Here is a 26243-nt window from a genome sequence, read left to right as displayed (position 1 = left end):
GGAGCTGCTCTCTATCTAAATGTAAGAACTACCCACAGCTCTCTGCCTACTTTTTTGCATAGTTTATAGAGCAATATAAGCCTGAAAGGATAGTGTCTTGACTTATTCTGGGTGCTCCCTTGCATCTGGACAAAGCTATTCCTCTCTGATGAGTTCTAACTAGAGCACAACATGTGCCAGGGTTTGTTTTATTCATTCCAGGTTGGATTGGATGGTATTTGCCAATCCAAAGCTGTACTATTGTGCCTGGAGTGGTAAAAGGCTATTGTAATTTCTCAGCTCAGCATGGGTGGCACTGTCCGAAATCTAAGTTTAAAACCTCTGTTAGAAATAAAATATTTGAGGTGAGCAGAATCAGAGTGTTGGTTGTGTTGTAGGGTGCTCCATATCAAAACTACTCTCCACTGAAACCTGGGAGCATACTCGAGTTCCCTGATTCATTTTATGGATCATTTTTGGGGCACTCTAGGAAGGGTATTGTTTTGATTTTTACTGGATTCTCACTTATGTCTGATCAAAGCTATATCTCTCTAATGAGGGCTAACAGACATCATAAGGGTTGCTGTTATTCTTTCCAGGTTTTCTTAGATGGTAACTTACCAATCTGAAGATCTAATATAGTGCTTGGAGTGGTAAACAGCTTTCATCATTTTACAGCTTGGCATGAATGGAACTTTGTTAATTCTATGCTTTAAGATGTCGCTGTAAAAATGACAAAAGGTTTTGTCACTTTCTTGCTAGGCATGGTAGGCACTGTGCTAATTCTATGCTTAAAAACCCTGTTAGAAAAAAAAAGACATTCAAGGTGAGCAAATTCAGGACATCTGTGGTATTGTAGGGAGCTCCATATAAAGGAGCTGCTGTCCACCTGAACCTGGAAACTACGTAGTGTTCCCTGCTTCATTTTTCACATAATTTATGGGACACTCTAGTGCTGAAAGGGTATTGTCTTGACTTTTACTGGGTGCTCCATTGTTTCTGGACAAAGCTATACTTCTCTTATGAGCTCTAATTACAATTAATTAACATTTTCAGGGGTTGCTTTTATTTATTCCAGGTTTGCCAATCCAAAACTGTAATATTGTGCCTGGAATGATAAAAGGCTATTGTCATTTTTCAGCTCGGCATGGATGGCACTGTGCTAATCCTATGTTTAGCAACATTGCTGTAAAAAATACAAAAGGTTTTGTCACTTTCTAGATGGCCATGAATGGTACCGTGCTAATCCTATGCTTTTAAACCTCTTCTAGAAAAAACAACATTCAAGGTGAGATGATTCAGAGCGTCAGTGGTGTTATAGGGTGCTCCATACATAGGAGCTGCTCTCTAACTAAACCTAGGAACGACCTATAGGTCCCAGCTTCCTGTTTTGCAGTGGTTTATGGGGCACTATGTTTGGGAAGGGGATTATCTTGACTTTTGCTGGGTGCCTTCTTGTGTCTGAACAAAGCTGTACCTCAGTGATGAGCTCTATTTAGAGCAAAACACATGCATCTGGGGTTGCTTTACATCATTCCAGGTTTCCTTGGATGGCATTTTACTGATCCAAAGCTGTAATACTGACAGACATTTGTGGTGAGCAGATTCAGAGGATTGGTGGTGTTGTTGTAAGATGCTCCATATAAAGGAGCTGGTGGCCATCTAAACTTGGGAACTACCCAGAGCTCCCTGCTTCCTTTTTTTGGCTAAGTGTTATCAGAGAGGGCATTAATGTATCCAGAGAAATATATGGCACTAGTGCCACCACAATGGTTAAAGTCACCTACTAAACCACATTAACAGATCTAAATATACAAATAGAAATAACCTACAAAAAATGTACAGAAACATTTGTGGTACACATTAACGCCCATTGTCTGCACTGAAATACAATGCAGAAAGAACAGTTAGAAATCACCTATAGCAAATCCTATCTGAACAGCAAGTTTCTGAACTTGCAATTCATTTCTGATTTTCAATGGCCACGATGAAGTATGTGATTATAGCAAATAAGGAAGCTCAGCATGATTCACAAGTACCAAGCCATTATTAAAATAAATACAAATAAAGTGGGATTTCCAAGCATCATGTACACTTTCTGCAATAATGAAACACACAACATACAGATCAAGTGCTCTGTAATGCATGTGTATAATCTGCACACCATTAAACCCGGTCATAGATGCAACAGGTACTTACACCACTTAGAAATGGCACAGAGTGTGCATAATGCACTATAGGACACCAGGGCCCATTCCTCTGGCATTGTAATGCTGAGAATACCCATGTAGTCACTTGGAAGGTGAAACAATTAATACCATATAAAATATAATCACATCCAACAAATGCTACATTTGTAATCGTGAGTACAAATTCCAGTCTTACCAAGTATAGCAGGGTGTAGAAATCACCTCCCCTGATAGGTATTCCCAGTCTTTCCAAGTGCATGGGCAACTATCTGGAACATAGCATTTCCCTTTATGCTCAGCCATTCTTTTTCAGAAAAAGGAGGAAAGAAAGAATTACAAAGTTATATACCCTGAACAAGGTGTTCAGTCATTTTGTTCAGAGTCTTATTGAGCTGCAGCAGAGAACAGCAAACACAGCTACCAAATAGTGATACATGCAATTGTACATAACGTATCTCTTTCGCTATGTCTCTCTTTATATACATGTATTTGTACATATCCTGTCAGGGAACCATGAAATATGGAAAATGTTTCACAGTTCCATGTAAATATATATTTCATCATTATAATCACAGCCCGCAAACCACTCTGCAGAGATGTACTATGGTCAGCGTGCCATGTTTGCAGGGTCTCCCCCAGATTTGTGCCTTCTGTTACTGAACTAGTTTCTCTTGGCATACGGACTCTGTGCACTGTTTCGATCCTAACCAGTGATAAAGTGTTTGTGCTGTCTCTCTAAAACATAGTGAAATTGGATTACACCTAATTGGCATGTGTTATTTACTTGTAAGTCCCTAGTAAATGGCCCTACATGTGCACATAAATGCTTCTAGTAGGCCTACAGCATCATTGTGCCCCCCCCCCCACTAAATAGCCTTTTAAAACATCTCAGGTCTGCCACTGCAACCTGTAGTGCAGATTTAAACTACTACTTTGACTTGGTAAAATAAATCTTTTGCAGGCCTAAACCTTATTTTATAATTCTTATATGCCACTCCTAAGGTGGGCCCTAAAGGCTAATGTGGCAAGGAGCATTGTATTAAAATGGTAGAACATGTGGTTTTAAGTTTTCCGTGTCCTGCAAATGGAACCCTTTGCGCCAGATTTTGAGAAGATAACATTTTCAATTGGGCTTACCTGGTCCCTGTATACTACCTGGTTGGCCTCAACCTGTGACTTTCTTCCAGTCTAGCACAAATAGATGACGGTGAATGGCGCTTGGTGCTTCTACCTAGAAAAAACACTATTTACTGCTTCACAGATTGCATGTTACAATGACTTTATATGTGGAAGCAATTCTAATGGTCTGAAGGTATTTTCAATGTGATTGTATCTTCCTGCACAAGTTTAACCCCTTGCGTTTTGGTTAAATGCCTTTTTCTAAAAACAATAACACAGGAATGAAGATCTGTACTATACTATATATTACCAGTATTGAGGGAGGAGAGTGGACCCTTAACACACCGGGGCTTTGATTTGAGAAGCTCAGGCCCCTTTCCACGCTAAACAATAGTAATAAATAACATATCACTCTTAATGCGTTTCCATTCATATTATACTTGTTAACAACTGCAGTCACAAACAGCCCCTTTGAAACTTTTTTTCACTGATGGAATTTCTTGAAACGCTCTTCCGTTTTGTACCATGGCAATGCTTTATTCTGCTCTTCACATCATATGTTGATTTGGCACCACTGTTCCTGCTAAAAATGTTTTTCCATGTTCAACAATAGAGTGTCTGTGCCCACGTCGCTTGGCCATGTGCAAAACTAGTTTATAGGCTATGTCACTACAATAGCGATCTCACCCTGAGTAGGTTAGGTGTGGGATTCCAAATAAGGTAAGTATCCTCCATCTACTTTTTTACAACACTTTTGCCAAATGAATAAGGACATACCTTTGCCTAACAGCAGTGGTGAGGTGTGAAACCGCCCCAGGAAGCTGGTGCTCCGTTTTCAATCATTTAAACACTTGGCTTTACATGTCCCATAAAATTTATTTTCTGCTGTATATGAGAGCTGATACATGTGTTAGATTTTTCCAGAATTCATTCCCACCCATAGATTACATGACACTGAAAATGTTTTACTTTTGGTAAATATAAGTTTTTTATTTTTTTCATTTATTACAAAAGGCAGGTAATGCCTTACAGAACTCCTCTCGGGGCACAAACTTATTTTATGAGCATAATGTAACAAAAGCAAATAATCTGGACAACCAGAGCATGACTGGTCAACTTCATGGAAGGAGAAAAGCATGAAAAAGGTCTGGTCTGGACAGGACATGTAAACTCTATGGAGGGTGAGAGGAGCAAAGTCGGTCCGGCCTGGGCTGGTCTTTTATTCTCTTGATCAGTGTAAAACAGAACTAACCAGGTTACCACCAATTAATTCTCTGTCTGAAGGAAGATAAGAATGAAGCAGGACTAGCCTCCTTCTCCTTTCTCTTTCCTTCCTCCGTTATACCGTCTCCCTTTATATTCCATATTAATAAAGTATTTCGATAATGTTACCTGCCAATATATGGTGTTCCTAAGCTCTATATAAATTAGCAGTTTTATTATTACCCAATTTCGGGCAACTGCATTCTATTTAAGGGGATCCTCCTGTATAGTAAAGCACTGCTCTAAACTTAATTGACAGTGCAGAAATCAAAGTGAGCACGCTTTGGTGGTTATCTACGTTATGTTATGTTATCTCGATTTGTATGGTGCACTAATCACCCAAAAGGGCATCCAGGCACTTGGGCATTTGTTTAAGTGTGTGGTCCACAAATTGCTTAAACAAAGAGACAGGCCTTCAGTTTCTTGCAGATTTCAAGAAGTGAGGAGGAAACTCTGATGTGCTGTGGGAGGTTGTTTCATGTCTTGGGTATGATGTAGGAGAATCTGTGTCCTCCTGTTGTGCTTTTACAGATGCAAGGAATGTGTGTGTGAGTGCGAGGCAGAGCATAGGTGTCTAGTGAGTTAGTGAATTTGTATTTGTTCGATTATTCTGGTCCTGTGTTGTGAAGATCTTTGTGTGTGTGCATGTGAAGATTAAATTGGCTGCTCTCATGAATGGTGAGCCAGTGAAGCTTCCTGAGGTGGGGTGTGATGTGGGTGAAGAGTGGGAGGTCGAGTATGAGGCTTTCTGCATGTTCTGGATGGTCTGTGTAGGAGTTCTGTGGAGATTCCAGCATGGAGAGCATTGCCGTTATATTGTTTATCGCTCTGTAGATCTAACATGTGCCTTGCTTCAGGGCAGAACCCAAGTGAAATAGGGCTTTATGTGATGTGAGAGGATGGTATTTTTGGTATAATAAAAACTCTGACTTGATCTAGGATAGCAGCTGTAATACGACATATCCTTTGGATACTCATCCCTCTTCTGAAGACAGTAAACTATAACAACACACAGATGTGGATGTGGAAATCTTGAGCAAATACAATAAACATTTATTACTCTTTTTCTCCAGTTGTTCCTTCCGTTTCATCCTCCCTGCCCTACTCACTCTCCCCAGCCCTTAATTATCTGTGATCTTTGATTGTTTTTCATAATGATCTTCTTTAAGGGTACAGCTTAACAGGGTTAAGCCCTTCAGGCGTTAGGCCTCTATCGCTCCGGTGTAGACTTCTTTTAGTTTGTCATAGATGGCTAAAGAGTGCCTTCAGCTGTTGGCCTCTCTTGTTTCTCCACATAATCCACATATGTCACTGGTGACTCAGCGGTTGTTCCAGAGGATGTGGCTCCATCCCACCTGCAAACTCTCCATAAAGTGTGCTACATATGACCTTCAGGGAATACGTTAAAACCTGGCTTTTCCTAAGCTAATAATCTTGAGCCAAAATGGCATTTTGGTAGTCTGAATAAACATACTAATTCCAAGAAAAGTCACATGAACTACTGAAGTAGTGCTCTATCATGGTTAACTGGAATCAGTGCATGGCAATCTGCAATCAGCAAAATCTATAAGATGCCCTAATAAATTCAAGTCGCCATCATTAACCAGCCTAGACCAATCTCACTCATTAACAGGAGTTCATGCAACCAATGCATAGCAAGAGCAACAATATTCCTGATCAGTACATAATACTCAGTGAAAGGGCAAAGAGCTGCAGAAATACCACCTGTATTCCACCTGACTCTATTTTTGGATGTCTATGATCAGTGCAGGCAGGGTGAGAGTAGTGTCTAAAAATCACATGAATTCTCATTTGCACTACAAGATGGCCTGAATTCAGCACAGGCTGGATAGTGAGCACCCACACTTAGCATTTTTGATATAGCACCTCTAGCTGGAATGGGACACATGAAATGTTTTTCTTGTGAATGTACTTTGTTGAACCATTATGGCAAGGTTTTTAATGAAAGGTCTTCACTGGATTCACAAATCCAACCTGGAGGAAATCATTCTTGAACAAGCATTTGTTTCTTCATGTTTCTTTTTTTCACTTTATTCCTTTTACCTCAGCCCACCCTTTAACTCCCACCATTTTTAAGGGGTGGTTCCTGCTGCACCACTTCTTCCCTTTTCGACTTTCCCCTTTGCTGTGTCTACAATTTGTCCATCCCTCTACTCTCCAGACTCACAGGATTTGCATACTGGATAGCCCATCGCTTTATGCGTTACAAGAAACGCATTGAAAAAAATCACTATAAACTCAATAGAGGATCTCCAGATTGAATTACAGCTATAAAATTATGATCACACTACTGAACACTACAGCCCAAGACATGATTAGGCCACCACTCTACTCACTCACACCTACACAAAAATACTTCCTACTTAGACTTACAACAAGTGAAACACTATTTTAACCAAGCACTTCTCAGTGGTGCAGCTACCTTCCCAATAATATGCTTCATTGCCACACAACTGGATACAAAGTACTATATAAATGCAATTAATTACATAACAACACAGATACTTTGAGTTGTGGCTTCACTGTCTGTGTAGCACATTTATGCATTTAGTTTTGTAGTATTAGTACATTCCTTCCTTCTGTGTCCCGCCTTCTGTGTGCACTTGTTAAGTATTCTCTTGGCATGGCTGGCATTTTACCATAGTGAACAGCACAAGACGCATGGGAAATTTAGCCAAACCAGCATTTTCTCCCACCTAAATCTAAACTTAAAACAGCACATACAAGACAAAGTATATTCAGAAGTATTTTGAAGTTGTCAAAACTATTCCTACACGATTATCAAAGAAAACGAAGATTTTTTTTTTTTTAAATGAGAATACAGAGGTTTTTACAATTCATTTTAAGTAAATGTCCCGTGACCTTTTGGACTCTCAAAATAGGAACAAATGCTGAAGATTTTTCCTGAGAAAGGCTTTTACTGTTCTCCTTTGAAAAACCAGAAGAGCAGCTAAATAGCAGAACACGTATTTCTGCTGTCCACCTGCCACTAACAGCAAATATATTTTGGCATTGTATTCTGATAAGCCCCAGGGGAGCACTGTGATTCCTGGCACAGAAACGGAGACAAGCACAATTTTAAATGTGATAAGTTTGTCTGCAGAAGCCGATAAATATGTTTGACCATGCAGAGAACTGCATACAATTTGGAAGGCTGGACCTTCGCTGACTATGATAAGTGAAAATACCTTCTCAAGTACCCTTTTAATGGAAAACATGGCTGAACGACATCTACAAAGTGGCAACTGTTTATGTATATGAAGCCTATATGAATCTCCTTGGTGTCTGGTTGGTCCATTCATGGTCAAATGTCAGTTAATACTTCTGCACTAAGTCCCTTTGGCATGGACAATATTTATGAAATCACCATCATTAAAACAAACACATGTTCATCTCTCATTGACATGAAGGGTCCACGGATTAAATATAAAAATATATTGCTTGAACTGTGTTACTTTAGCTTTTTTTCTCTTCCATTTGTGGATAATATGACAGAAGCCATTTCCCTTTTACTCATTGTTTACTGATGGAAATATGTATTATTTTCAACATATGTTCCTATAGAGTGCAATGCACTTTGACTATCAAAGACCTAACAATTTTGGTTTTGATATATGAACTATGGACTGCACTTGCTGTGTTGTTATTATTATACATTTCAAATGATGTGTACATTTATTTAGTAGTTCTCGTGTTGGCTCTCAATGTACCAATGAGACTGCCAGAATCAGGCCACAGCACCCCAAGGTTGTGGGGAACTGAGTCCAATTCCACACCGTGTGACAACTGTCAACCTAACCCTTCCAGCGAGCTAGAAGTACCTCACCACCACCTGAAAGTGGTGGTGATTTGCGGCAGATCAAAAGGTGCTGACAAACCCAAAACCAATATCCATAAAGAAGTGTTACGTTTTAGTCTTCTCAGCTTGTCAAAATTTACATTACAAGTAGCAATATGAGGCCAGATGTCTGTTACTTTTATCTGTTGCGTAGAGGGAAAAAGGATGTTACCGCAACAAGTCACAATTTGAGGGATCGAAACTACGTAGGTAATTTCGGCTCACATTCCACAGCAGCTCTCATGTTTAGAAGTACATCACTTCCATTTGAGAGCACCTGGAATGATGGTCGAATCAAGGGGACAGGGACTCCCTTTAGATAACAGGCCAAGTTCACTACAGAAGCATTACAAGCTCCACTCAAGGAAAGCTGTTTACAAACCATCAAAGGGCTCACAGAAGTCTCACATGCACTGCAGCTAAGAAAGACCTCCTTCATGCCATTGAAACATTTGTAAAAAAGAGTAGCTCCCACGCCTCATGAGTGGAACTATCTCCCTGTCTTTCATATCTGCCTACAGGAATGTGTTACCTAACAGGATTTGAATTGGAGTGTTTAAATAGGCAGCTTAATAACCCCATGAAGTAGCCAAACTGCAGATGGTATTTCCTCCACAGTAAAAGGAAACTTTTCCAATTTTTCAATGTTCGACATAATATAAGTCGCTTTTTTTCCTTAGCCATTATTTGTTGCTTCTGCGTCAAATTAAATGTGGCAAACAGGTCTTTAGCCCTGACGTAATACCATGGCATTCAGCCATTTTATTTTATTTCTGTACTGTCCAACCTAACTGCATAATGGACTTAAGTTGACTTTGTCCATGTTGTAAAGATCACATCAGTTTGCATAATGTCAATTGCAGAAGAAATTATGTTATTAAGAGTGTATAGTGATTTATGCCATTAGACAAGGTTATTCCCATTATCTACAACAGCTAATGCTTTCTGTAAATGTTCTTGATCAGTTTGCCTTAACCAGGCTGCGGCTTCTTGTTGTGACATTTTCCAAATCTCATTACAAATTGCATAAAATAAGTGCTTTTTACGTTGTCTTCTGGGGCCTAACAGAAAAACTTGTAAGTCTTTGTTCTTGGACAGGAGACTGAGGTGTTCTTTTACAGCATCTAGTAAGGAACCTTTTAACTATTGCTGGCGTAATCTTCCCGCAATGTAAGTTGTCACAATACCCGAACGTTCTGATGATACATAGCGAGGGTCTGGTCTGTTCACTCTAAAACTCCTGTAGACTTCAGAAATGCGCATGACAACCATTTGTGTCCACTGGCCACAATAACTACCCGCTAGGACTTGAAAGTGTTGTCTTAAAAGTTCCATTTTGGACACACTCATTGAGCTTTTCTTCTGTTGCATTAATGTATTTTTGCCAGTTGTAAAATTCTGCGGGAGTAGCAATACTGGGCACATTTAATTTTCATTTTTGCTAAGCCTAAATAGCCTGTCTGATACACTGTGGCACTGTGTCATTTAAAAATATAATTTATAATGGTATCAGGTATGCTCTAAATAAAGCTTCCCTTTCCTGTATTTGCTGATGTTTAGTTCCCCAAACACTCTTTAAGTCAATCAACTTCATCCAATATTCATAGCCTTTTATAGTGAAACCATAAACAAAGGAATCAGAATAAATCCGTTTTCTATCAGTCAACAATACATTGTGCATTTCCATTGAGGGTAATTTAAAGTAATAGGACTCAGCATCTTGAACACAGTGCCCAGAAAAATATGTACTTATCCATATATGTTTTAGAGCTGGCGGGGTAGGACAATGTTCCTATATTGTATAATTAAAAAGTGTCTTTCGGGTACTTGCACTATGATTGAAATGATGTCCATAATAACTGTAACAGAACATATCATCAAAATGTTTATTTTGTTTGATAAATGGCTGCACTTTCAAATACAGCAATGTACTCTAATTCAGATACCATGGAATCAACTGCTTTTACATTCAAGTTATCAGAAACAACCCCAGGTATTATTACATCTTTTAAAGACAGTTTGAAAACATATGGAATTTGTATAACCTCTGGCAGGCCAAATATGTCATAGGCTACTTTATCCCAAAAAATCCCATCAGGAACTGGTATAGCTGAAATGTTCACTAGGGACAAGTCTCGACAGACCTTGTGTGAAGAAAAACGTGGTTATAAGACCTTATCCACCAGTTCGACTGCAGAGCATTCAGGAAGGCAATGACCATGTATCAGTAAGAAAAAGATGATGCCAAATCCAATCCAAAGAAGAACGGCAAGTCCAGTTAACAAAAGCCACAGATAGTTCCATGGATGAATTAAATAATTTTCTCTAAACCAATTTATCAGCTTTGATGCTCTGGACAATAGTTTCGCAGAAGAAGTGGATGAGTCAGAGAAGGAGTCATCTCGATCAACAAAATATCCAGAAGCAGTTAGTGCAAAAGCTGGAGCCGTGTTCGGGAATGGAGAACTGGCAGAAGTCTCCCTCAGTAGTTCATAGTATGCAATGCCATCTGTTTGAGTTGCATATGAGTAATGCTTCTCGTTATCTCAATATTTTCTTGTCACAGATGAAGATAGTAGTACTAATGAAAGATCATTTTCCACCCTCACCATGCTTAGGGAAGTGTCAACATTGCTGCATCCTGAAGAGGAACTTCCTGGTCTGCAGTGAGAGAGATTCAGGAACTACCCAGGAATACATTAGGTCTCCTGGATAGGATCAGCCATGTGGTGTAGTTTGACACTATTAACAGAGACAAAGTGATTCCTTTTTGATCCAGGCAGCGGTGGTAGAATAACAGTTCAAGCACAGTGTATTCTCAGGACTGTATCCCGTGCACAATTTGATGACCAAACTCCTTTTTCACAGCAATCTTTTCTCCCACTAAATTCCCAACTTTCAGAATCCAGACAGTAGATGTAATTGGTGCATCCCTTGTCCCAAGGAGGCGGCACAGGCAGATGCGTTTTCATCACAGAACAGTTGTAATTCCTGCAAGACAGTGACACTTTCATTTATGTCAAAAGGTGTGTCTGCGACCTCTGCGCTACAGCCATTAAGATCTGGAATATACATTTGTGTTCTGAACAGTATCTTATATGGGGTGCACCCTCCCAAGGAACATTTGGGCAGATTATTAAGTGCTCTCTGGACTCCTGATAGGTGATAAAGTCAACTGTGACCTGAGCCTAATATTCTCACTGTTAAGGATTGCTTTAAGGATGGCTTTAAGTCTCAATTCTTTTGCACCACTACACTGTTACCCTCAGGATGGTAAGGGGATAACAAATGCAGTTGGTCCCCTAACAAAGCCATGATGTCTCTGAATGCCCTTGAGGTGAAAGCAGGGCCATAGTCCAAGTGGAAAGCCGCAACCAGCCTATGTACCGATAAAGACTTGCAAATCTTTAATAACGGTTTGAGCATCAGCTGATCATTGTGACCAGACCCAGAGAAATCTTGAGCATGAGTTGACAGCGACTAGAATGTACTTGTATGCACCATCAGGTGCCAGTGGACCACATTGGTCCAGGAACACACATTGTAGTAATTTTGTTTACATTATAAAGGGTGTCTGCAGTGAACATTTAACGGTGGACCCTTTAATTTGCTGACAGATGTCACAGCAAAGGACATTGTTTGGCTGTTTGTATAAACCTGGCCACCAATACCATTTTTGAAGTGAAGAATTAGGTGCCGCCACACCTGCATGGGCAGAAGCAACTCTCTCATGTGCTGCTTTTATCAACTCAGATCTTTGATCTTGGTTGGGGATCAGACGATCACCCACCCCTTTCTATTGTTACCAGGGCAGTATTGAGACTAGTTATCTGGTAGGAATATTTGGCAGGCTATGTCTTTGGTAATGGCTTGCCATAAGCCTAAGGTTCATAGCCGCAAATATTTCGCCATCCAACCTTGTTTGTGAACAAGTTATTACAGCAACAGAAGCCGTAGCTTCTGTTGACTTGGCCACTTCATCAGCTAAGGTATTGCCTGTAATGTGTACTCCTACACATTGATGTCCCAATGTATGAACTACAACAGCATTAGGTAGCGTTTCCTTCAGATCTGCTACTTTCCCCTATAGTAACATGTTTGATGGTTCTGCATTTTGAATCTCTGAACCAATTTTGACATCAGTAATGCTGATGTTCATGGAAGAACTGGACACAGAAGTATGAATCAAAGACTATCAGCATTAGCTGTTTTGGGTCTGTTTGTTCCAGTGCCATAACCAGAGCTCTAACCTCTGCTAGTTGTGCAGTGTAGCCCCCTAAGGTCTGCGTGTAAGTGTTCTGTTGATGGAATTCACCATCTTTCGTGTAGCCACTCACAGCTGCGCAAGCGGCAGAGTATTGATATTTTGTGCCTATGGCTGTTTGGGCTGATCCATCACTGTTGATAATTGTTTGATATTGATCAATTGACAACATGTTTGCCGGTAATGGATATTCCATTTCTTATTAAAGGAATTCTTGACTTTGTAATTTTGGGTTGAAAATGTAGTAAACATCAGTTGCTGTCAGCGACGTTGCCCATTGGATCCAATGCGGATGTAATGCCTTAAAGTTCAGAATGCTAGCCTTTGTAACAGCCTCAAAGGCTGGGATCGGAGAGACGATAATAATGTGTTTCCCAGAGCCAGAGGTCTCTCTCATTAATGACAACCATCTGAATAGCTGTCAGAATTATTTCTGTGGGAGCGAAGCATTGTTCAGCTGTGGAGTACAAGTGTAATTTGTATGCAATAGGGACGGTATTACACTCATTAAATGTTCCATAGGTGAAACCAATGGCACCAGCAATTAGTCTGGTGACTAAATGTGTCTTGTGTTTCCTTGTATGTAAATGTTTTGATGCAAACATGTCTTGTTGCAATGCTCTGAGAATGCATGTGTGTTTGACTGTCCAAAATTTGCCTGAAAAGTTGGGACAGATTAAGTCATGTAGCAGTTTAATGCATTGTGCATAATCTGGAATGTAAATTCTGCCAAAGTTTAAAAAGCCCAACAAAGACTGGAGCTCTTTTATGTTTTTTCATGGTTGTAACTGTGCGTACGTTTCTAGAAAATGGGGCTCTAGGCTCTTGCCTTCATCTGATAACTCGGATCAGATGAAAATAGGAAACTGAGAAAGCCAATTTTTGTTTTCTAAAAAATTATTTGTAGCCGAGTTTGGGAAATCCCACAACAATGCAGACTACCTGTTTGAGGTGGTGAATGAGATCATCATCCGCTAGGTAGTTCTCATCAACATAGGATAACGCCTCAAGGACAATGTCATGTAAAATGGACGTTACACATTTTGGAAACAGCCCAGTACTGTTTTGTACCCATGTGGGAGCTTTTTCTGTGTGTCTAAAGCACTAAATGCTGTTAAACCCCTGCTTTCAGGTGCTGTATTTTGGCAGAAAAAGCTGTTGGAAAAATCTAACATTGTTTTTTTTGCGCACTATATTGTTAATGAGTGCTGTGCTATGTGCATTTTGAATAGCAAATGTGCGTGTATGACTGTTTAAATGTTTGTAATCTAAGACCATTTTATATGAATGATCCAGTTTGACAACAGGAAATAGAGAATTGTTCACTGTTCAGACGCAGGACTCAATTACACCCTGGGATTTTAATTGTGCGAGAATTTCTCTCACAGGTGTTTTAGCCTCATGCTTAATAGGATATTGAGGTTGAGGCTCTGGTTGGGAACTAATTGGTATTATGTGGTAGGGAGAAACTTTATCCTACCCAACATGATTGCGATACAGCTCGGGCCCTGTGCCAATGCCCAATCGAATAAGGATTACCCTATACATTGTATAGAAATCAGGGGCAAGAAAGAAGGCTTAATGATCTCTTCCCGTTGTGGGACTTCACGGACAAATTCTAGTGCCCAATCTTTTTTGTCCGGCACTATGTCATAAATGCCAGTTAATCATTTCCAAAATATGATGTCAACTGTGCACTCAATGTCTCCCTCTAATTGTATTTTTATTTTATACACCCAATTGGGGGGGAGACTAGCATGTCCACAGTCTTGTCTTCTATAAAGTCATCAGTTGCTTTCACCTCCAGATGCTCTACAAGATCCCGGAGGGCTACTGTGGCCACTGCTGTTCTGTCTAACAGAGCCAGTGCCCAGTTTATGTTCTTCAAGAAAGCTCTCATCTTGTGTGGCATTTCATGCAGAAATAGCTGCCACCTTCTTCTTTTTTAATTGGGTTTTTTGTTGTGGGTTTGTCCTCTTTTTTAATTGAAACTTCTGCTGAGTGTTGTGAATAATTTTTCAGTTTCAGGTACCATACTCTATTTGTTGTTCCGATCGCTCACCTCTTTCACTTTGTTTATCCGGTAAGTCCTGAAAGGAACAAGATTGGCGTGTATCAGTAGATTGATATCTACCAGGAGTTTATAAGTTATAACGTTTCTCAGGAGTCTCCTAATGTGGTGATTCTCCCCTGTCTTTTTTAAATATTTGCTTTTGTTTATCCCAGCGTTTTTTAGAACCCTTAGCAGCTTCCTTGGTATAATCCTTACTAGATTTACCTTGTAATTAATGTGGTTTACGAGGTCTGGCTCCCAAACTATCCTGACCTATTCTTGAATAGGTTTTCGCAATAATTTTAGGCAACTCACGTTCTTGATCCTGTGCAGGAACATCCTGGAGCCGCATGAGCACTGCTATCGCTGAAGCTTCTCCTTTAAGTTTGCTTAATATTATTGAGGACAGTATAGCAAAATTGCCCATTAATTGCCTCCCCAAACCAAGTGCTGGGGCAGCCCCATATTCTTCTTGAATTTGTTTGAACATCTCCGGAAGATTGGCAAGTGTTGGTGAATGGTGCGCTGTAGTGTAGAGCCTGGCAAATACCATACCCCAAGTGTTGCAGTTATCTACTGCGGGAATCGTACCAAATGGCAAGCACATACTGATAATTCTGTGTTTATCTTGGGGCCCCGTATTGGAAAACACATCTTCCAGTGTGTTTATTTTTTAAGCAAACCAAAACTGTCAACACCAGACCAGTACGCGCTCTTTTGGCGACAAAAATGCAAAAACCCAGCACTCTCAAAACAACGTAATTTATGTTGTGGTTTAACCTTTTGCATTGCAGAGTTCAATCCTGAAAACTTATTTTTAATATGCTTACAAATACTGTTCCTTTGCAATGTATTGCTGCAGGTTTTCAGAGTGTGTTAGGGTGTGGCCCCTTTCCAGGGCCTTCCAGAGACTTTCCCTGTAACATGCCTGGGCGTGGTTCTGGGGCTGGGCCAAGACTCTATAAAAGAGAGCCAGCCCAACTCCCAGTGCTCACTATTCAGAGGTGCCGGTGCAGAGCAGCAGCTTCTTCCTGAGCTCCTGTCCCGGAGGCCTATTTGGATCTTCCAGCCTTCTGCCCTTCATCCTTCATTGGTGATCATTGTACCAGGTGGTAAGACGGTGGTTGGACTGTCCCAACACCGTTATTGAGAATTTTCATATTCTTCGTTTAATTCTTAAATGAGTAACAGATTACTTGCGCGCTACCATTTCTTGACCTTTATATGGTAGTTTACAAATAGGCAAGATGCGCGATTTGTTTCATAAAGGTTTGACTTTGTTATTCATTGCGTGCTACCATTTCTTGACATTGGCATGGTGGCTTAAGAATCGGCAAGACGCGTGATTCGTTTTATAGTGTTTAAACATTGTTGTCCATTGCGCGCTACTATTTCTTGACATTTACATGATGGTTTTATGAATTGGCAAGACGTGCAACTCGTTTCATGAGGATTTAACTTTGTTGTTCATTGCGCGCTACCATTTCTTGACATTTACATGGTGGCTTAAGAATCGGCAAAAGAAGCTCAATTTGTTTCATTGTACTTTGATCTTGTTATTTATTGTGAACTGGTATTTCTTGACATTTACATCGTGTTTTATGAATCGGCAAGACGCGCGATTCGATTAATGATGATTTGACTTTGATATTCATTGCGTGCTACCATTTCTTGGTATTTTACATGGTGACAATCGAATCTGCAAGACGCACAATTCTCTCCTCAAGTTTATTTCATGTTGTTTATTGTATGCCACTATTCTAAGATATTTATTATGCAATATTCAAGTTGACAAGTTATGTGATTTGTTTCCTAAATCCATATTGTGTTATTCATGGTGCACAATTATTTTATGGTGTTTACTATATATATATATATATATCTGCAATATGCACAATTTGTGTTGAAACATTTTAAGAGTTCACAGAAGGCCAGAGTTTCTAGATGCAATATTGTATGGTCCTAGTATACATTCTCAAAACAGGAATTATATGACTGGTTTAAAATGTAGTCAGAATAATTTTCTGATTCTCATGTAAACGAAAGTACTTGAATAAGAAAGTTTGCATTTAATTCATCTTGATTCCCCTACAGGTATCCGGCCATCTTGAAACGTAGTCATTTTAAACTTAACCCTTAGATTGTTCATGTTTTCAGAGTGACTAGGCTTAGAATCATAGTCTAGTATTGATTTCAGGAGATCTAATTTTCATATTGTGTGTTCTAACCTTTTTTTTACTACAGGTCTCCTTCCCAGCTGTTCCCTTCCTAATCCCCTCGTCCCCTCTTGAACTCTCTCAGTCTCTGTGATTTATCTATCAGAGTCTTGGAGCTGTTCAGTGGTGGACGTGTTGGGAACATGCGCAGACCCCGAAGATCTGGTGACTCTGATAAAAACAGAATTTCTTCATGGTTGGGAGGTACTTTACCCATGATCGAATGCAACATCGCAGGTTCAATACCTGATGTGACTGCGTGCGGTTGCACCAGAGTAGCCCATGCTGGTTTAGTATTTAATGTTTGCATTACAAACTGTACTAAGAGTCTATATATTGCTACATGCTCAATGTATAAGTGGTGAACCTCATCTACCACCAAGGTGCCTGCATCAGGTTGCAGTGCATGTGGGGCCAATTGAGGCCAGGTTGGTCCATCATTACTCAGAGGACCTAGCCTAACCTAACTCAGAGGACCTAGCCTATAGTTTTGTATGGAGTAGGGCACCATCGAGCCAGTTCTGGTGGTCTTGAAATGCTACAGGTATCTCGATGTATGCATATGCTCTGTACTGCGCAGGTGCATTAGCATGTGCATAAAGATGAAATATATTAGTAATCCCATTAACTGCTTAAAAATTGACCCAAAAGTAGAACATTTCTGTTCTATAAGCTAGATGAGCCTCAACCACAAATGTAACAGCACCCCCATGGGCTGTAAGGCCATTATTTACTAAATGATAAGTGAAGGGAGTCTCATATTTACTGCAATTACCACCCACTGCAGGGTTTGCTATAGTAAATGTAGTGGTTCAGAGATAAGGACACCAATTGGGGTTAATCCTTTTAAAGTTCAAGCTTGAACAACTTTCATTCTAAAATAGGTGCTACCTATCTAGCTGAGGAGAAAGTCCTCAATACTACAGATGTGTCTGTATTTAGTATTGGGGTGCCTTTAGCTCACAGTGAGTCAGGGATAGTCAGGGAGAACCGTAATTCAGTGCCTGACCAAACTTTGGTGGCGCCATGTCGTGTTGGCTTTCATTGTACTGATGAGACTGCTGGATTTGGGTGGCAGCACCACCAGGTTGTGGCGAACTGAATCTGATTCCGAACCCTGTGACAAGTGTCGGCCTAACCTTCCAGGCCAGCTAGCAGTACCTCACTAGCACCTGAACCTGTTGGTGATTTGTGTCAGCCATGCGCATGACATTCTGATTTCTCAGGAAAATAGTGGTCTGACAGATTTTGTCCTTTTCTCTCGGTTACATTTGTCTCACACATGCAAAGACAAACAGAAGCAAGAATTGGTTCAATAATTTTATTGAATCAACTGTGTTCTAGATAAAATGCTAAGGATTGGAATTCCTACCTATGCTACTAATGTACTACCAGACCCCAGCAGTGTTAGCCCTAATCTGTCCTTCAGGATTTCTAGGAAGACACTATCCCCCATATCTGAATATGGTATAGCAAAGAGGGTTGTTGGTCTACTGACAGTCCTTTCCTAATTAGGCAGGAAAGATGTGATGTCTCAGCAGAGAGCCACAGTGAAGTGACAGTATGCAGCGGCAATTCTTCTGGCTGGAACTCTCCCGCTAACGTATAGTGGGCAGAGGTATGTTTTATAATGAAACAGATGATGTTCTGAGAAAACTGCTCTAACGTAAGAATATGTATGTTTATCCTGAAGTAGCAAAAATTGTGGTGTTACACTTTGTACTGACAACTATATAGGGTAATGCCTTGAGCAGAGAATAGAAAGAGAATGTCCTACTAAGAAAAATAAAAAGAGTTCCTAAGCTAAAATTGTATGAGATAAAAGAAATAAACAATCACCACAAAATGAAGCTCCTGCTCAGAAATGAAAATAAATAAAATAAATTGTATTTAAAAAAAAAATTATAATGGATAATCAAATTTACAAATTTGTGGTCAAGCATATACCCCTGTAACATGTCTCCAAAGTACATGGAATAGAAATAAACCCAAAGTAAATTGCAGATATAGTCACAAGATTGAATAAAATTTATTATTAGGCTAAAGGGCACAAGTGGCAGACCTATGGCTAAAAAAATGCCCCCATAAATCTCACTAAAATAAGCTCACAACAAAGTATCACCAAGAGATCAACATGTGTGTTAGATGGTGCATTAAAAATCATTTTCTCATAGCATATATAGCTCAAATTTAGTGTAGGAGCATAGTATTTTTTAATTATGAGAAAATAAGAGTCAAAAGATAAAAGACATAAATCATAACTGTCTGAGGTCAAATCTCTCTTGTATATTTAGCACAAATATGGTGCGCTAGCATTGGTAGCAACAAAACTGATTGGCACCCACTGCTCTCACCCACCTTCTCCACGGACTCCCTCACTACCTCCCTCCAACAGTCCCTATCATGTCTCTATTACCCCTCTCTCACATTTACTTAACTTATTTTATAGCACTACCCAATTCAATGTAGGAAGTCAGAGAACTTTACATCACAAACATGTTATATAGAGACATAATACAATGTGGTCAACAAGGTGCAGAAGTCACATGTCATCCATATTGGTGGGCATTATATGTTAAGAGTGCTTTGTGTGGAGAAACAAAAACTCAACATTTGAAAAACAACACAGTGGTTGAGTTTATCTATATTAAAAAGACTATGGGCCAGATGTATCAAAGGCTTTTTCCCATTCTGTGTCAATAGGAAAATGTGTTCGTACATATGGCCCTATATTACTACCCAAAGGACCATTCTCAAAAAACATAAGATAATCAAAGATTGAGAAAAAACAATAAGGTTCTCAACCTGCCTTGCAGTTTTCATTCAGCTAATTAATGCTGGTTCATAGATCACTGTGCTATATTAGAAGCAGGAACTGTAATGTCAGACCCTTGACTGTAATAACCTTATGTTAGATGAGTTCTAATGTCTTTTCTTTATGATCAGTGAATTTGTGTGTCACAAGTTGCTGATTATAAAGGAGCGAAGGGATGTCTGGCCCCCATGGACCCCTTTGGACTCAGAGGGCTACTCTCCACATTACACCTTGAGCCAGGAGGTGTGTTTGCCAACACAGGCCCAGAAGGGGGTGGGGTCGATCTCCAAGGCCTCAGAAGAGCACTCTACAATCCTGCAGTGCTGGACATACGGGGGACGCACCCATGCTAAGTCCGGGCCAAGAGTGGGCCCATCTTTGCCTGTCACTGCAAGGAAAAGCCACAGCAGGGTCACCCCTTTGATTTTGCCCTTGGAGATTGTCCACAATGCCGGTAAGCCTTGCTGATGTCCGGTAAAACCTTTCTGTGATATAGCATTCTTCTTCTAATTACTGTGGCTTGTAAGGAAGGCAGCTTGAGTGTTGATCCAAGTGATCTTAAACAAAAGTAAAACTTTTGTGGGTTGCTTCGTCCAGTTGCTTTTTCCCTATTTAAGTCTTAAACTCAAGTGAAAGTGAGATGCTGGACACTCGATTCCTTGAGTCTTGGAGAAGCCTTAGGGTAAGAGACTGCTTCCTTCATGGGTAAAAGGAAAGCAAAAGGGAGTCCTCATGGAACGTCAAAGATGGCAAAATTATCTCAACCTCGTACAGCTAAAAACTGCGTGGTCAACAACATCAATAATTTAATCGAAGAGGTCGATTCTCTACTTAGTTGCAGAAAATCCTCCAAATCGAGTGTTCCACACCAGAAAGTTATAGATATCTTTAAAAGAAAAAAAAGTTCCTAAACTCCCCCCTTCCTTTCCAGCACCTTTGGTTGGTAATATCGAGGGTCATGCAACTACTGCTGGAGCCAATGTTGGACCTAATATCATCAACACATTGCGGGGTGCTGCATGAGTTAATGTGATTGGGAGGACTATTTTGAGCTCAGATGTGGTATCATAAATTCCATGTTCTAACCATTTCCTCCCCTTCACACATTTATGTACTGACTACGTGACCGATGATCCAAGGAGTTGCATCACTGGAGAGAGGGAGTTAAGACAGTGGCGGGTGGCAACAATGTACAGTATGCAATAGTTGCAATTGCCAGAGTGAATTAGGTCTACTCCAAACAATTATTAATAAATTAGTAGACACAATATCCCTCCTTAGAGCTGACGTGGGGTCCCTTACGGCAAAGATTGACAAGTTTAATCAATGTGGCATGAGCAAAAAGATTTCCAGGCCCATAATAACAATACGCCCCAGCCTACTATGAAAGTGGGCAACATTGAGACACACACACTACTCCAGTATGTCTCAGTGGCAGGCCCGAACAAATTTCAGAAGCATCATCTCAACCAACACCTAGCAGTCAAACGTTGCCTAGTTCTAGAGGTCTTTCCATCAGGGAAACTTTCCATGCTTCCACAGAGATTGGCACTAGGAGTTTGTGTGTAACCCCTGGTACAAGCTATACAAATTAGGGCTTTGAGATGCCTCCACATCCCTCTCACCTTGTCAGGGAAGTTGTTTTGAGGGTGAGATTGCACCGCCAGATGGCAAGGCAGTCTCTGAGGAAGCATACTAAGACCATGCAAGGGAATCTCTCTACATGCCCTGGGCATTATCCAGCAGGGGATAGTAACAAAATGTACATGTTAATGTTAAATCATATTCTCAATACAAGAAAGTGGTGAGACCTTAATAAATAAGGTTACACATTGGATACAGCAGGTTAGACAATGTAGTTCCATTGTTAGATCAGAATAGTGGCTTTGAGATGGTGCCATTTTGATGATAACTTGAGTACATCACCCACATGCTTGTCAATACAGACCGTGGAGCTGGATTAGTGAACCTAGATCAATGTATCACACCCCCAAACTACTCCAAGATTAAATTTAAGTACTCTTTACCCTAGCAGGAGGGAGGCACTCAACTTGGGAAGCAAAAGGGCCTTTTCAAATCAGATTGGTCATGCTCAAGTCAACTCAAATAAGGACCCATCAAATGTGAGGATCAGAGTTGATAGCGCATAATGGGAAGAGGGATTCTCACCCCGTAATAGCAAGGGAACCCTGACGAGAGTAGATGCTTGGTCCTATATCTATGTAATAACAAACTCCCATATTAACTTCAACAAGAGTTAGGAAGAGAGGAGGCAATCCCTAGGCAATGAAGTGAGGAGCCAACTTACAGAAGATATACAGAACTCTCTTCCTGTAGCCACTGGCAACTTAAAGATACTTTTGTGGATTTTAGCTGATATACCAAACTTAATTGTGAGGATTGGGGGGATTTTATTGACAGCTTTGAGATATGTCTGTTTCAAGAGACATGGGTCACCAATGTGGTCCATAGAGTGGGGTTTACTAAGTTTAGCGTGGAAGCATTCCCCTCACCAATGGGATGTCCAACAGGGGGCCTTATCATTTTGGTCAATATCCACTTACAATGTACTGATTAAAAAATTTATATTTATATTTCTAGGGGCTTATTGGCTCTCAGCCTTCGAAGCATGAAAGGGAAGCAGTCGCCTTGCAGAATCCTGACTCCCCTATTATAACGGCCCTCAATGACATATTGAAAACGGTAGAGGGCAATGATCATCTATTACTCGCAGGAGACCTAAATACAACATATGAACCTACTAAAGTACTGTTCAATGTCATGGAGGAGGAGGAGGAGGATTGGGGAATTCTGAGGCAGGTTAACCCTTGTAGAACATGCTTTTCAGGTAGCCTCATTCACACTCAAGCACAGTCTCTGAGCCTGTAATGGGAGTTCGAGCTAAGACAAGTTCCTAAAGTACACATTCAAAAGGGCATGTTGTTGAACTAGAATTTATGATATCCTACTGGATCTATCATCCTGGTGCTATAGGATCGATATGATGATAATAGAAAGACATGACAGTGATCATAACGCTTTGACCCTAGAATTGGATCACACATTTATCCCTTCTAAACCCAGGGAGTTGCACTATCTAATTGGAACAACCAACAACAGAGAGAGGACTAAATGGCCTAAGATTGAGGGCAAGGTGGATATTTTGGCCCATAAATATATACTATAGGAATGCAATCACATCGCTTTTGCTAAGCTTGAAGATGAGGTTTAACCATCTTTGAACACTTTTAGTAAATTAATTGGGCAGGATTCACAACTTTTTTTTATAGAACAGTAGTGTATGGCCACACATAATAATAAACCAGAATGGTTTAAAGAGCACTGTAAGGTAGCAAGGAAAGAGCTGAAGGGAGCTGTAAAACCTGGATGCAAAAATGCAGAGATCCTCTAAAGGAACCAATATAATAGGATTAAAAAAGAGCCCAAGTGAACCTGGAAAGAGAGTTTATGAATCTACTTATCTATTGCAGCTAAAACCAAGGATAGTAAACAATTTTGGCATATTCTAGCAAATGGAAAGCAGAGACAAATCATTGCGGAAGATTACCATAGCCAACCTTTGTCTTCGGATACACATTTTAAACTTTATGCTTGACAGACTATACTGGGGTTGAGGGTAGATGATCTGTTCTGCTCAAAGACACACGGGGGCCCTGGGATGTTGACCAAACCAACTTTAGTTTGGAGGAAACCAAGCTAGCCCTAACTACTTTAAAAGAGGAAGATCACCTGGATTACATACAATTCCAGATGACTCTTTTCCTCTCTGAACCAGAAGTATGGAGTGTTACTCTGAACTTAAGTTTTAATGCTATTTTAAATGGCACAGAGGTTCCTGATTCCTGGTTGGGGGCGGATATGGTCCCAGTATGTCAAAACGGTGACAAAAATGATCCAGTGAACTACAAGTCTATTAGCCTCATAGATAAATCACCAAAACCGTTTTCACCTGTTGCAGAGATTACAGGACTGGATAAGGGAGAACCAGATCCTTTCACATCTTCAGATCGGCTCCAGAGAAAATACAAGTACTATCAACCAATTATTTAGGGTTTTGATAATATTATGGAAATATGTGGTAATTAAAAAGGAGTATATATAGTAAGCTTGCTGCTTTTGATATTATCTCTATGGGTAAAATGTGGGTAGTTCTAAAGCAGTTAGAAATCCTAAACTACATTCTACAAATAATAATCAGGCTCCACCGGGGCAACTATGCTAAAAAAAGATAGGGACGAAACTGCAAACTTATGAAGCACATAAGGGTGAACATAGGGGTGAGGCAAGCGTGCTTACTGGCTCCAACTCTGTTCTCCCTATATATCAAGAGGTTAATCGAGTCCTTACATGATTGTAATAGGGACCATCCTAAGATTGCTGATAGTCCAGTTGCATCTTTGATGTTCGCTGATGATGCATTACCCATATCTAGAATTCTAATGGGGCTACAAAACCTACTCAATCGAATTGCTGCTGCTTGTGAGGAATTCAGTTTAGATGTTAACATCTATAAAACCATATTTATGGCGTATAAGCCACACAGGTCATTCACAGGCAAAGTGAAATTGGGTGATACCTTCATAGAACAAGTAAACCAATATGATTACCTGGGGGTAAGGATCACAAATACATTATCATGGACTCCACACATTTCCAAGAGCCAGATTACTCTTCAGCATTTAAGCTCTGCTTTGGTCAAAAGGCTGGAAGTATGCACCTATAGGATGATTGCTCCAGTCATTGACATTATCGGGCAAAGGGGGTAGGTGCTGCACTATACGGCGCTGAGATCTGGGGTCTTTGGAACATGGGGCGATTGAAAAATTGGAAAACATCTTTATGAAATTGATTCTGGGTCTACCTCGAACTGCATCACTGGCCCCGTATGCTTGGATCTTAGATTTAAAACTATAGCACATGTGGCAGCATTTATGAGCCCAGCCTATTGGATCTGAGTCTGGCATAGCAACACACCGCTCACTGTGGGACAATCATTTCTTTGAGTGATTGCAATCAACACTAAAGGGAACATACCATGGCTAAAATATGCCAAGACATGGCTTTATAGACTCAGTATGAACGAAGTCTGGTCCAATCCTCTCTGCATACAGAAAAATACCTTGGTGTCCCTAAACAAGAATTATTGGTTTCTTACTTGCGGCCTATGTTTGAGCCATGGTACTACGGGAGAGTTAACTGGAAGATTTTTGGATGTCAAAGATATTCTGTACTGTGAATAGTTTATGAATCAAATTGAGCCCCCTCAAGAAAAATCCTTATATTTGCAATTTAGATATGATATTTTAACAATTCATGTTTTTTGTTGCAGATGGAATAGTCACAATGCATCTTCTATCTGTCCATCTTGCCATGTTAGCCATGAAACAGAATAGCACTTTTTAGTTTTGTTTACAGGACAACCTGGTTAATTCTGATTTGTCCTATTCTGTTGGTAAGACAAATTAGGGCTACAATCAAAATTCTCAGAAGTGACACTACTGCATGGCTAAATTTTGCCTTGTCCAGATATCTGCTACATGCATGGAGACTTAGATGCAAGAAAATGCCACTCTAACAGAATGAATTTGTTTTTTGAATGATATTTGAATTATAGTTCAAAAAGTCAGTGCTTAATTTGTGCTTGTTGTTTCTGGTGCTGAGCACCGGCACTTATTTTTGAGGGCCGGAGCTTATTCTTCCAGCCTCAAGCATTTGCTGCAAGCAAAAGACACATATGGGACAGACAGAGGAAGGGAAAAACGAAAAAGCATCACAAAGGGAGAAAGTAGAAAGCTGCAAGAGTGAGCTGAAGGGGCAGGTAGTCACTGTTAATGGATTGAAGAGGCCCGAGATGGCTTCAGGAGTATGCTGCCTCAGTATTCCGTGTTACCGCGTTTAATTGCAGCAGCCGCATGTTTGAGAGGATGGCTTTGGGCATCGGCACCTTTATTTACAAATTAAGCACTGCAATAAGTAGTCTGTTTTTTTGCAATTGGTGGCAACGTATGGACAAAGATTTTACCTCTGAGATTTTTTTTTTTTTTATTCTCTGACTAAATGTCTGTTTCCTTTGAAATTGTCACAATAATCTCTGGGAACCAATGTATACATTGCACTTTAACTTTATAATATACTGTAATTTTTGACATTTTATACTGATTTTACAACCGATTGTTATAATAGACATTTAGTAGCGGTTCGCTTTTAATGTGATTAGCCACCCTGCATTCTGCTAAACTGCTGAATTTTTACTCATTTGTGTAAAAATTTTCAACATCATTTTTTAAAAATTATTTCTATGCATAATGCTGTTGAACTGATTGTACAGATTAATGTGTCTATATGTGCTTGTATGGTTTTTGCTTAAAGCTGAATAAAGACTACTACTACTACTATTTCAACTGCTACAGGGATTATAGAATCCCATGTATAAAGGATTTCTGTGACAAAAGGAGTGACTCACTG

The 26243-nt window shown here is 40.0% G+C and overlaps 1 protein-coding gene across 1 annotated transcript in view; it reads right to left on the bottom strand.

The window, feature by feature from the left end:
- The window catches only part of OTOGL (otogelin like), a 1080166-nt gene that overhangs the window by 575539 nt on the left and 478384 nt on the right, over nucleotides 1-26243 (bottom strand). The window contains exon 22 of the mRNA XM_069227564.1: nucleotides 2365-2472. Coding sequence (XP_069083665.1) covers nucleotides 2365-2472 — 108 coding nt within the window. The remainder of the gene's footprint in view (nucleotides 1-2364; nucleotides 2473-26243) is intronic.

Source organism: Pleurodeles waltl, chromosome 4_1 (assembly GCF_031143425.1).
Source record: "Pleurodeles waltl isolate 20211129_DDA chromosome 4_1, aPleWal1.hap1.20221129, whole genome shotgun sequence".
Classification (NCBI taxonomy): domain Eukaryota; kingdom Metazoa; phylum Chordata; class Amphibia; order Caudata; family Salamandridae; genus Pleurodeles; species Pleurodeles waltl.
The sequence above is the reverse complement of the archived record's forward strand: the minus strand, read 5'-3'. Positions and strand labels throughout refer to the sequence as shown.